Source organism: Ursus maritimus, unplaced genomic scaffold (genome assembly GCF_017311325.1).
Source record: "Ursus maritimus isolate PB19 unplaced genomic scaffold, ASM1731132v1 scaffold_5, whole genome shotgun sequence".
NCBI lineage: Eukaryota > Metazoa > Chordata > Mammalia > Carnivora > Ursidae > Ursus > Ursus maritimus.
In genome coordinates this window covers 1933405-1945826 of record NW_024426663.1, presented here as the reverse complement: position 1 = coordinate 1945826, position 12422 = coordinate 1933405, and the positions used below count along the sequence as shown (strand labels likewise).

At 39.4% G+C, this 12422-nt stretch overlaps 1 protein-coding gene across 1 annotated transcript in view; it reads left to right on the top strand.

Annotated features, from left to right (window-relative positions):
* Positions 1 to 5642: 5642 nt before the first annotated feature.
* The window catches only part of WDR36 (WD repeat domain 36), a 38580-nt gene continuing 31800 nt past the window's right edge, over positions 5643 to 12422 (top strand). The window contains exons 1-4 of the mRNA XM_008704942.2: positions 5643 to 5987; positions 7938 to 7965; positions 9565 to 9665; positions 11104 to 11221. Of these exons, the coding sequence (XP_008703164.2) occupies positions 5826 to 5987; positions 7938 to 7965; positions 9565 to 9665; positions 11104 to 11221 (409 nt within the window). The 5' untranslated portion in view covers positions 5643 to 5825. The remainder of the gene's footprint in view (positions 5988 to 7937; positions 7966 to 9564; positions 9666 to 11103; positions 11222 to 12422) is intronic.

Here is a 12422-nt window from a genome sequence, read left to right as displayed (position 1 = left end):
GAAAGACATTGAAGAAGACACAAAAAGATGGAAAAATATTCCATGCTAATGAATCAGAAGAATTCACACAGTTAAAATGTCCATGCTACCCAGAGCAATCTACACTTTCAATGCTATCCTGATCAAAATACCGATGACATTTTTCAAAGAACTGGAACAAATAGTCCTTAAATTTGTATGGAACCAGAAAAGGCCCCGAATTGCCAAGGAACTGTTGAAAAGGAAAAACAAAGCTGGGGGCATCACAATGCCGGATTTCAAGTTGTATCACAAAGCTGGGATCACAAAGACAGCATGGTTCCAGCACAAAAATAGACCATAGACCAATGGAACAGAATAGAGAACCGGGAAATGGACCCTCGGCTCTTTGGGCAACTAATCTTTGATAAAGCAGGAAAAAACATCCAGTGGAAAAAAGACAGTCTCTTCAATAAATGGTGCTGGGAAAATTGGACAGCTACATGCAAAAGAATGAAACTTGACCACTCTCCCACACCATACACAAAGATAAACTCCAAATGGATGAAAGACCTCGATGTGAGACAGGAATCCATCAAAATCCTAGAGGAGAGCATAGGCAGCAACCTCTATGACATTGGCCAAAGCAACCTTTTTCATGACACATTTCCAAAGGCAAGAGAAACAAAAGATAAAATGAACTTGTGGGACTTCATCAAGATAAAAAACTTCTGCACAGCCAAGGAAACAGTCAAAAAAACTAAGAGGCAGCCCATGGAATGGGAGAATATATTTGCAAATGATACTACAGATAAAAGACTGGTATCCAAAATCTACAAAGAACTTCTCAAACTCAATACATGAGAAACAAATAAACAAATCATAAAATGGGCAGAAGATATGACCAGACACTTTTCCAATGATGACATACAAATGGCTAACAGACACATGAAAAAATGTTCAACATCATTAGCCATCAGGGAAATTCAAATCAAAACCACACTAAGATACCACCTTACACCTGTTAGAATGGCAAAAATTGACAAGGCAAGAAACAACAATTGCTGGAGAGGATGTGGAGAAAGGGGATCCCTCCTACATTGTTGGTGGGAATGCACGTTGGTACAGCCACTTTGGAAAACAGTGTGGAGGTCCCTTAAAAAGTTAAAAATTGAGCTACCCTATGACCCAGCCATTGCACTACTGGGGGTATTTACCCCAAAGATACAGACATAGTGAAGAGAAGGGCCCTATGCACCCCAATGTTCATAGCAGCATTGTCCACAATAGCTAATTCGTGGAAGGAACCGAGATGCCCTTCAACAGATGACTGGATTAAGAAGTTGTGGTCCATATATACAATGGAATATTACTCAGCTATCAGGAAGAACGATTTCTGAACATTTGCTGCAACATGGACGGCACTGGAGGAGATAATGCTAAGTGAAATAAGTCAAGCAGAGAAAGACAATTATATGATTTCTCTCATCTATGGAACATAAGAACTAGGAAGATCGGTAGGGGAAGAAAGGGATAAAGAAAGGGGGGGTAATCAGAAGGGGGAATGAACCATGAGAGACTATGGACACTGAGAAACAAACTGAGGGCTTTAGAGGGGAGGGTGGTGGGGGAATGGGATAGACTGGTGATGGGCAGTAAGGAGGCACGTATGTCATGGTGCACTGGGTGTTATACGCAACTAATGAATCATCGAACTTTACATCGGAAACCGGGGATGTAATGTATGGTAACTAACATAATATAATAAAAAAACATAAAAAAAAAAAAGATTTACCCAGGTTCGAAGGGGAGGAGATAAAGATCTCAAGACTGGATGGTAGTAGGGTCAAGATCACATTTTATTAAGAGCATGAGGATGGGTGATATTGTGGAAATCATTTTTGGGAACTCAATCTGCTACAGAATGAAAGTCTCAAAAGTCTTCTAAAGTCTCAAAGCTTAGAATAAGTAACAATTCTCTCCCCATGTCTAAAGAAACCTTGCAAGCCATTCATTTAGGACTTGCTTAAGAGATGGCCAGACTGATCTAGTCACAACCCGAGAAAGACAGTTGTAATTAGAAGATTCTTTAAAGAGAATTTGTAGATGTAGAGAGAGCTGTGGTTTCCCCACCAATCCTTACCAAGAAGGGGTACCTGAGTTGCCCAACACCTGCAATTCTTAAGCTAAATGATGTGCCCTCTCCAAAACATTATAGAGATTAGAGGTCTGTATAAGCAAGTGAGTCTCCTGAGCTGCAGAATTTTGTAGGCTCACCCCAGGGCCACCTAAATGAGATGCAAGATAGTACTTGGGAAGATTCTCATATGTGTCTTTGAAGATGAGTCAGAGTGCATAAAAAAAAAATAAAAAGTTCTCATTGGGAGAGCTCTAGGGAAGGAAACTAGTCATAATAGACTGCAATGACTAGGATATTGAGAGAGATCAAGAGTTGGTCAAGATGCACGAGACAGAGGACACTTGATACTCAAGAGAACTACCAAGAGTATCTTCTAAATATGATGTTTATTTTGTATTTTCCTTTCCCTGATCCAAAAGGAGCAGACTCAAAGTGTCAGGGGCAAGGAGAGTAAAAGAAGAGGTTAGTAGGAGTGGGTCCAGTTCTGTCCTTTCTGAAGCATGGTTCTCTAATTTTTCCTTTAGTTCTTTCTTTTTATGTTCAGTTAACCAACATATAGTACATCATTAGTTTTTGACGATTCATTAGTTGCCTATAATACCCAGTGCTCCTTTTGTTCTAGAAACATTCTCAGCACCCCCACACCTCCTTGAGTAGGCAGAATCATTTTGTTTTAAAGTTTATTTCTCTGTGCTTCTGACCCAAACATTTCTAACCAATACAGATATAAAGGATATTAGGAGAGTGAGGAGGGGGGCGCCTGGGTGGCACAGCGGTTGCGCGTCTGCCTTCGGCTCAGGGCGTGATCCCGGCGTTATGGGATCGAGCCCCACATCAGGCTCTTCTGCTATGAGCCTGCTTCTTTCTCTCCCACTCCCCCTGCTTGTGTTCCCTCTCTCGCTGGCTGTCTCTATCTCTGTCGAATAAATAAATAAAATCTTTAAAAAAAAAAAAAAAAAAAGGAGAGTGAGGAGGATATATAGGCAAGACAAGAGAAAGAATATATAGGCAAGACAAGTAAAAAAGAGAGTTTTCTTAGGAAAATCAATTTCTTACTTTTCAAATTTGGATATACCTCTCCTGTAGCATGAGGTTGCTGTCAAGATGTCAGCAAGGCTGCGGTCATCTGAAGGCTGCAGGCTTGACTGGAGCTGAAGGATGTGGTTTCAAGGTGTTTTTACTCACATGCCTTGCAAGGTAGTTCTGGTGTGTGGCAGGAGGCTCTCAATTCCTTGCCGTGTGAAACGCTCTATAGGACTCCTTGAGTGTCGTCTCAACATGGCTGTTGACTTCCTGAAGAACTAATGACCAAAAAGGGAGCAAGTCAAAATCTTCAAAGTCTTTTATGACCTAGCCTGGTTACACAAATCCACCCTATTTAGTGTGAGAGGGAACTACACAAGGGCGTTGAATACCGGGAGGTAAGAATCACTGAGGGCCATCTTGGAGGCTGGTGATCACAATACCTGAAGGTACCAACAAAAAAGAAATGGCCTTTATCATATAAACTACTCAGAAACAGCCATATTTAACCCTTTTTAAAAAGTTAGAAATGACAACATGGCATAGCTGTATATTTAATTTACCTGAATATTGTGAAGCCCTAGTGTGTTGAATTAAATGGAAAATGATCATTTGTCAATGATCTACTGTATCCATATTTTCTTTTACTCTAACTTGTGACTAGTATCCTTGGGGGCAAAAAGAATAAGAGCTAATTCTTTTTCTCCCATCACACACACACACACACACTTTGCTGGTGGCTGAATAGTGAGCAACTCAGGGAGGCAACTGGTGGAAAGAATTGAACCTGGGCCAACTGTTCAACTGGAAAACTCACAATCAGCCCATAACACCTGCTCTTTAAAAGATCACAGCACAATAGCTAGCATGCACATCTACTGCTACTATACTGCATTTTCCATGATGGTTCTAATTTTTTAAACTTTTGCCTCACTATCCAGATGTAGGTTAAAGAATATAAATCTGATTGTCACACAGGCCTAAATTCAAATTGCTATACTACCATTAATTAAGTGACCCTCTACAAGTTAAATAATCTACGGGAATTTCTGGTTCCTTATCTAATGTGAATCCACACCCACCCTGTGGCCCAAGGTTTGGTCTTGAAAATGTGATTGCTGGATGCATATTTCTCCTATCCTCCACTGCCCTTCAGTGATCTCCCCTTCTCATCCTTTTCTAACCTTTATGCTAGTCTCCATTTGGGCCCCAAATAATCTCAGGACTTCGTACAAACTGCTTAACCCCCAATGAAACAGTTTCCTCATTTGTAAAACAGTAATATTTTTTGCCCTGAACACCTCACAGCCTAGATTTGAGGATTATATTAAAATAATGGGTGTCAAAGGCTTTGTGAACTGTAAAGTCCTGGTTGAAGAAACTTTTTCGATTTTCTTACCAAACTGTCAGTATATGCAGAAGTCTTCGTCTCTGATTATAACAGCAACATCTGCATTACACACAATTTATAAAAGTCTTAAAAATGTCTATTTAGTAATTAAAACCATTCGTACACTTTTGCATCACTCGGAGGTAAAAAAAATTAATATTCCAATTTTTTGCTGTAAACAAACTTAGTAAAAAGCAAACAAAATATCTTTTTGTTATGGAAAATTTCAATTTTATACAGAAGCAAACGGATAATATTATGAACTCTCAAATATCCATTCCCCAGATTAAACCATTACCAATCCTGTTTCTTCTAAATGCTGCGCCTCATCCTCATTTATTTATTTTTTTATTAAGAGATGTATTTATTTATTTGAGAGAGAGAGCACGGAGCAAGGGGAGGGAGAGAGTTAAAGAGACTCCCGCTAAACGCAGCCTAAGGCGGCGGATGGATCCCAGTGCCCTGGGTCACAACCTGAGCCAAAACGAAGAGTAGGGGGCTTAGGGGCGCCTGGGTGGCTCAGTTGTTAAGCGTCTGTCTTCAGCTCAGGGCGTGATACCGGGGTCCTGCAATCGAGCCCCACATCAGGCTGGGAGCCTGCTTCTTCCTCTCCCACTCCCCCTGCTTGTGTTCCCTCTCTCGCTGTCTCTCTCTGTCAAATAAATAAACAAAAACCTTAAAAAAAAAAAAAAAGTAGCGGGCTTAAGCGACTGAGCCACCCAGGCGCTGCCATCCCCCATTTGAAAGCAAATCCCGTTATATCACTACACTTCACTTGTATAGACACATAAAAGATAAAGAATCTTTAAAAGCATAATCACAATACTACTAACACCTATAAAATTAACAATAATTTTTAAAATATCATGTTATCCAATGTTCAAATTTACTCCATAGTCTCATGGTTTTATACCTTTTTATAATTACACGTTTAACTTGTCTCCACCTGTGTTAAGACTACACCTGGCCTCCCTTCCCCGTTCTGGGCGCAGCGCTTCCGCTGTCGCTCCCCTCCCCCAAAGTCCCGCGGAAAAGTGATTCCAGTCTCTTCCAGCCCCACCAGAGCTGGGGAGTATCGCGAGCACTGGAGACCGTGTCCCTCGGAACCGAAGTCGCGCCTCCCTTGCGAGCTCCGGAGGGAGTTCTTTTTCAGTAGCACTAGAGCAGACTCCGCTAACGCCATTGGCAGCGGGCACCGGAAGCCCTTGTAAGTATGCGGCGCCGGCAGAGGGCTGTGCCTCGAGAAGCAGTCAAGGGCCTGGTTCGCGGTTTCCTTCGGGGCTGGAGCACAGAGGAGCCCGGACCGCAGTAGCGATGGAGCGGGGCGCCGGGGGTCGCACCAGCAGTGCGCTGTTCGCAGGGTTCCGGGCCTTGGGGCTTTTTAGCACTGACATTGCGCACGTGGTGCGATTCAGCGCGCTGAAGCGCCGGTTCTACGTGACGACCTGCGTGGGCAAGAGCTTCCACACCTACGACGTGAGTGACGTCTTTCTTCGCCCGCTTCCCGGGAATCACCCCCCCCCCATCCCGAGCGCCAGCACTTTGCGGGGGAAGTCCCGCTCTCCTCCCGCTCTCCTCCCGCACCGAGCCAGGGCTTCCCTTTCTGCCCGTGTCTTCCTTAACCCCTGTTGGTGCTATTTCTCCACCGCTTCAAATCCACGTGCTGCTTAACTTAGCCCTTGCAGTGCGCTTGAGGCGACCTCGGACGCAGTCTCGCTAAGGGAAAGGACCGGAGAACAAACTTCAGTTCTGTGGCGGCGTATTTCTTTGTGCGCTAAATATCTATTGAAGTTCCCTTGAAGGTGTAAATGTGATTTAGACAAATCCTAGCCCCCTGAATTCTTAACGAGAGAGACTCGTAAGACATTGTATTGTGCAATTTCTGACCCACGCTGAATTAGAAATTTAAACTCAAATACAATGGAAGAACTGGAGAGGTGAAATTAACTATGATTTGGGGGACTGTCCACATTGGGTAGCAAACTAATTTCCTTAAAACTCCCCTGAGCATCTATTTCTACCAACACTGAGGGTCTGACCCCGTGCCTCTTAGTCTAAGCCTTGCAGCAATTTCGTTCTCTACGGGGTATGGACGGTTTTCCGGAGCGCCCTTATGTAAACTAGGAAACAATTTCAGAAATTAAGTTATTTGCCCCAGGCCTTCCTGCCTGTTAGTTGATGGTTTTTCTCCTTTAATTTCTCATCAATCATTGTAATAGTCTTTCGTTGCTGTTTACTTTTTTCCTTTATCTCCTAATGAATGTACGCTCTGTGAAAGCGGGACCTTTTCTTGAGGAGGAGGAGGAGAATAGCCAGTATTAAGTACTTTTTCTGGAAACCGAGCTGTAAAGCTAAATTCTTTGAAGGATTGTGGAAAGCAAATGGGTTATTAGCAAGAAGAGGTAGTTGTTGGTAGCTGGTTGAGTGAGTGGAAGAGGAAAGGAGGGCCATGCTCAAGGTGGAGATGGTGGTGGTGATGGCAGCGAACGTTTACTGAGCATTAACTGTGACTGGCTCCATTCTAACTGTTTTACACAAATTTTACACATTGGATACTCATAATAATCCCATATAGCAGGTACCTACTTTAATTCTTTTTTTATAGTTGAGGAATTTGAGGCAAGGGGCGTGGGGATGGGGTAACTTTGTCAAGGTCCTACTGCTGGGTCAATAATCATAGATTGGGGTCAGCAAACTACAGTCTGCAAGCCAATCCTGCCCACCATTTGTTTTTGTATACTTGTAACATTTTTATTTATTTATTTTACAGGTATGTTTGTTTATTCTAATATAACAACCTCCCAAATAAATTTTGCACAGTAGTAGGATGCAATATAATTAAATTTTGGCATGGGATGGAGACCTGTGTCTACTTGCATTTAAGAAATAGGATATTTAATTTGATCTCCAGGGCCCTTTCAGTCTTAGGATTTTAGCATCTCTGGGATTTGAATTTCTACTTATATCCCCTCTGAACCCTGTGCTTCAGAGATGGGTGGTTTTGACATTTTTAAATGGTTGGGGGAAAAAAAATCAAAAGAATGATAATATGTCATGGCATATGAAAATCAAATTTTTGTATCCATAAATCAAATTTATTAGAATAGAGCATATACATTTGTTGTGTGTGGTTGTTTTCATGTTTTATTAGCAGTTCAGCAAAGACCATATAGCCTACAAAGCCCTAAAATATTTACTGTATGACTCATTATAGAAAAAGTTTGTCTACCCCTTCCATCACTACTCCTGACGAAATAGTTGAAAATATAAGCTTTCCTAATAATGAAAAATTAGGATCAGTAAGTGTCTTTTTAAGGAAAGATAGCATAGCAAACTTATGTATGAGATTATATTTTAATTTTCAGGTGTTAAATTTCCATTAACAAAAGCAATTACTAATCTAATCATTTTTCTTTATTAAAACAGGTTCAGAAACTTAGTCTGGTTGCAGTAAGTAAGTGTAAACTTTATCCTGAATCTGTGCATGTTTAGTGTCTTTTAAAAATCATAAAAATTTTAAAATTAATTTAAGACTTACAGCGTATATAAGAAATCCAGTGTGTAGTTCTGATAAACTTACATAGTAAAAAAAAGAGTCCAGGATAGGATCATATGTTACTTGTAGTTGTCCTGTCTCTTGAGTCTTTTTAAATTTGTGTTTCACAGCATTGATAACTTTTCAAAAGTATAGGGAGTTCTTTTATAGAATGTCCTTCAATTGGAGTTTCTCTAATGTTTCCTCATGATTAGATTCAGGTTATGCCTTATAGCAAGAATAACAAATAATGGGAGAATTCTCGGTGAATCATATTAGCAGGCACATGCTGTTGGTTAATTCTGTTCCTGCCAGTGATAACTTTGATCATTTTATTAAGGTGACATTGTCAGGAGGCTCCATTTTAAAGTTTTACCCATTATAATTAATCAGTATCTTATAAGATCCATTGAGACTATGTCAATATCCTATTGCTTTTCAAAGTTTTACCCACTGTTTTTATCATTTAGTGATGATTCTTGCCTGAACCAGCTATTAGAGTGATGATTACCATTTAGTGATTTTCTAAGTCCATCATTCCTTCTACTGTAAGGAAGAGTTTTCCCTTTTCTCCCATTTTGATATTTTTTTCCAATGAAAGAAATACTTATTTTTTTGGAAAGTGTTTAACAGGGAAAGGGCTTGCCAGGGCTGAAAGATTCTGGTTTTACCATCAAATATGATCATTGTAACAGAAACAGAGGACTTTAAGTTTATTAGTCTGATAAAAAATTTTTTTAAAGATTATAGAAGGCAAAAGAAGGGCACTATAATGTAAGTTGAATACAGAGTGAATGATAAACTTATAAAAATAGTATTTGGGAAGTGAAATCTTAAAGTGGAATATGTAGCATGAAAAATACTTAAAACAATCCTATATCTTCTAACTCTCCTGCCCCCAAAACAGGGAATAAAAAGAAAATGCCAGTGTGACCATAGAGAGGAGTGAAGAAATCCTATCATATGAGAAATGGCTAAAGATGACGGGCATATTTGCCTTGGAGACTGAATAAATACCATATTGTTCATTGTAAGGGTCAGAATGTAGAGAATCATATGGAGTTTTTCTGAGGTTTTTCCAAAGGATGGAGTTAAATAGGGTTCTAGGTTTTTATTAACTTTAAAAATTTTGCTAGAGTTGCTAGTGAACTTGATATTCCTGAAGGCATTTACATGAAGGGTGGATGACTGTCTGCCAGTTTTTTATATGAAGTGAGGAATTTTTCCACGTAACCTCAAAAACTTTTCATTTTAGGATTATGTTTTTATGTCTGTAAATTCTAGACATTAGTTCTCTTAGGGAAGGTCAAGGTGGTTTCATAGTTTGAGTCTGATAGTATTAAATGTATAAAATAACATTGAAGTCAAATTTATATTGATTCTCAGCTTTTGTATACACACACACATATCTACATATTTTTAAATTTTAGCCATGGAAAATGTTACATGTATATTGAGGTTTCTATCTGTGCCAAGATCTTAAAATTTCGTACTTATTTTATATTTCCTTTTACCTAGGTAACTCTCTTCCACAGGATATCTGCTGTATGGCAGCTGATGGGAGGCTAGTCTTTGCTGCTTATGGGAATGTTTTCTCTGCATTTGCCCGTAATAAAGAGGTTTGTGTCACTGAACTGTTTTGTTTTTTGCAGTCAATAGTTGATTGTCATGACAGTGAAGGGAACTTTTTTGTTGCCATTCTTCATCTGGGATGCTCTGGATATGTACTTTTTTTTATTGTAAACATTTATGTAGTTTTCTGGAGGAGGAAAAATTGATTTCATCAAATTCTCAAAATTAGTTAAAACTGGTACTTTAGTCCAGTTTTCTTTGTCATGGATGAACATCAGAATTATTTGGCCAGCTCTTCAAAATTTTCTTGCTCAGTTGGGCCCCATCTCCTGAGCACTCTACTTTGTATATTGAGTTGGGGTAGGATTTAGAAAATGCCTTTGAAAATGCTTTCCCGGGAGATTCATATTTATACCACTGCTTTATGTGGATTGACTTTTTCACTATGAACAACTCAGACCATGACTCCTTTTCTTGGAACCAACCAAGTGCTTGTTTTCTATATAGAGAAAACTAGATTCTCTCTTTTCTACACTGCTAAGGAAGGGTCTTTTCTTACCTTAATCTATCAATTGGTTTCTAAATTTGTTGTGGAACATTCGATTTGGGAGATGACCTGGCTCTGGTGGTCCAGAATGAAAGGGAAAGTGGCAGGGGATTTACCTGCCTAGATAGCCAGGTAATTGAATCACTGTACTTGTGAAGGCCTGACTTGGACTGACATTTGTTCCCAGAGTCCTCTATCATCACTGTCTGTGGCATAGGAAGGCAGTTTAACTGTGGAGTTCTTTAATGGGACCTGATAGGATTTTTAGAGTCAGGAGAAATGTCTTTTTTTTTTTTTTTTTGGCAAAATACTTGTTTGTAGTTTTCCCTGGAAGATACATATAGAGAGGGAGAAAGTAAGGATGGCAAGGCATCAGAGACTTAACTGTAGGAATCTAGGGTCAAAAGACAATAGTGGTTTTGGAGCCTGGTGAGAACTGAAACCATGGGGAAGGGGCTATATATAGTCTTGAGGGATGTAGCTACTGTAAAGATAAGGGTCTCTGTCAAAACAGAAAGCTATGAGGAAGAAGTGCTCTATCTCCCCTGTCATCTGGAAGCCAGCTGTTGAGGGAGTTTGTGGAGGTCAGCCTTCTAGAACATAAGCACTGTTTTAGGCTGCATGGAGTTCTGCTGGTTGGATTGGGTGAAGGACGTGGCTGTGTGTATGCAGCCTCCCTGAGTTCAGTTGTGAGGCTGAGTCCCAGAGGTCTCATTTCTGTGTTTCTAATCCATGCTTCCTTATTATTGGCCTGGTTGAGGGAGCAGGTGAAAATGCCTGGTTCCTTGCTATTTGTTAATCTAACCTGGATAATCAAAAGTTGGACCTCATTTCTCAACATGAGCATCTTTATGACTAGCATGTTTTTGGTTAATATGAATAATATTACATGGTGAATGAGGGCTAATATGAAATTCTTTTGCACTTTGACATTGTAGGTAGTACACACTTTCAAGGGTCATAAGGCAGAAATCCATCTTTTGCAGCCCTTTGGGGATCACATTATTTCTGTTGATACTGACAGCATTCTTATTATTTGGCACATATATTCAGAAGGTAAGAATCAACCAATTTATTGCATTATCTTGGGGGTAGTATATGTGTAGCTAAAATTAAAAACCTATATAAACACAACTTCCATATCAGAGGTTTCACATCAGAAAAAATTTTTAGACTCTTCAACATGTATGAGGAAAAAGGTTTTAAGTAAAATATGGATAAGCAATTTTAGTCAGCCAGCTGAACTATTTATAACCTGTTTAATATGATTCTCTCAGCTAATAATATTTTCCATTGCAGTTCTCTAAGTTTAGTGACATGTTAATTATTTTCTCTGTGGAGTGAATTTTGGTATATGTTTTTGGTTTGTATTTTAAACTTTCAGTAGAGGAGATCATAATAGTAAACTAAGATCTTATAATCTGAAGGAAAGTGTCCATCCTGTTTCTAAGAATAACGGTCGACGTCCTTTAACTGTGATACTCTATACAGTGGCGCTGAACTATGTCTTCAGGACGGTGTTATCCTCAAGGGTTGGGAATTTATCCCCAGAATATCCCTAGCTTTCCTCAGTAAAAGACTGTGGATCTACCATGAATTCGAACTTCTATGTCTTTTTTAATCTGTTTACATTGTTCTATGAGATATGTTTATTTTTAGTAAAAATTGCCCTCCTGGGAGCTGATCTATATCAAATTAGACCTTCTTTGTTCTGTCTTTGCCCAAGTAAAGGGAGCAGAATTTCTGAAGTAGTCTTTGTGCAGATGGGTGTTAAAAGGCTTTAATAAAGTTAGAGGATCTGATTCTTATAGTCCAGCAGGCTTTCTGTTGTTGCTGGTGCCAGCTTTTTATTATTGTTACAGCAGCACATTGAACCAGTGTCTTCAGGGAGCTGTTTATGTTGCTTATAATTAAAATTGCTAGATGCAAATAGAGGCAAGGATCTTTTAAAGTAGGATTTAAGGTTTATATGATTTTCACCTTCTATGCTTTTTAAAATGGGTACACATACCTCTGGGAATGTGTAACAGTATGCCACATAGTATGTGAGACTGAAAGTTAAGTGAGATTTACCATCTTTGATACTCAAATTTTGGGGAAAATTTAGTGAAAAGTTGTTTTCATCATGCATGAACTGTGAAGTAGAAAACAAAATTTACACATAAGAATTTTAAATATAGGTAAGATTTCAAAAAAACGGCTGGATTTGTTATTCTCTACTCCACAAGGCTGTACGTTCTTTTTCTCTCCTCTATTA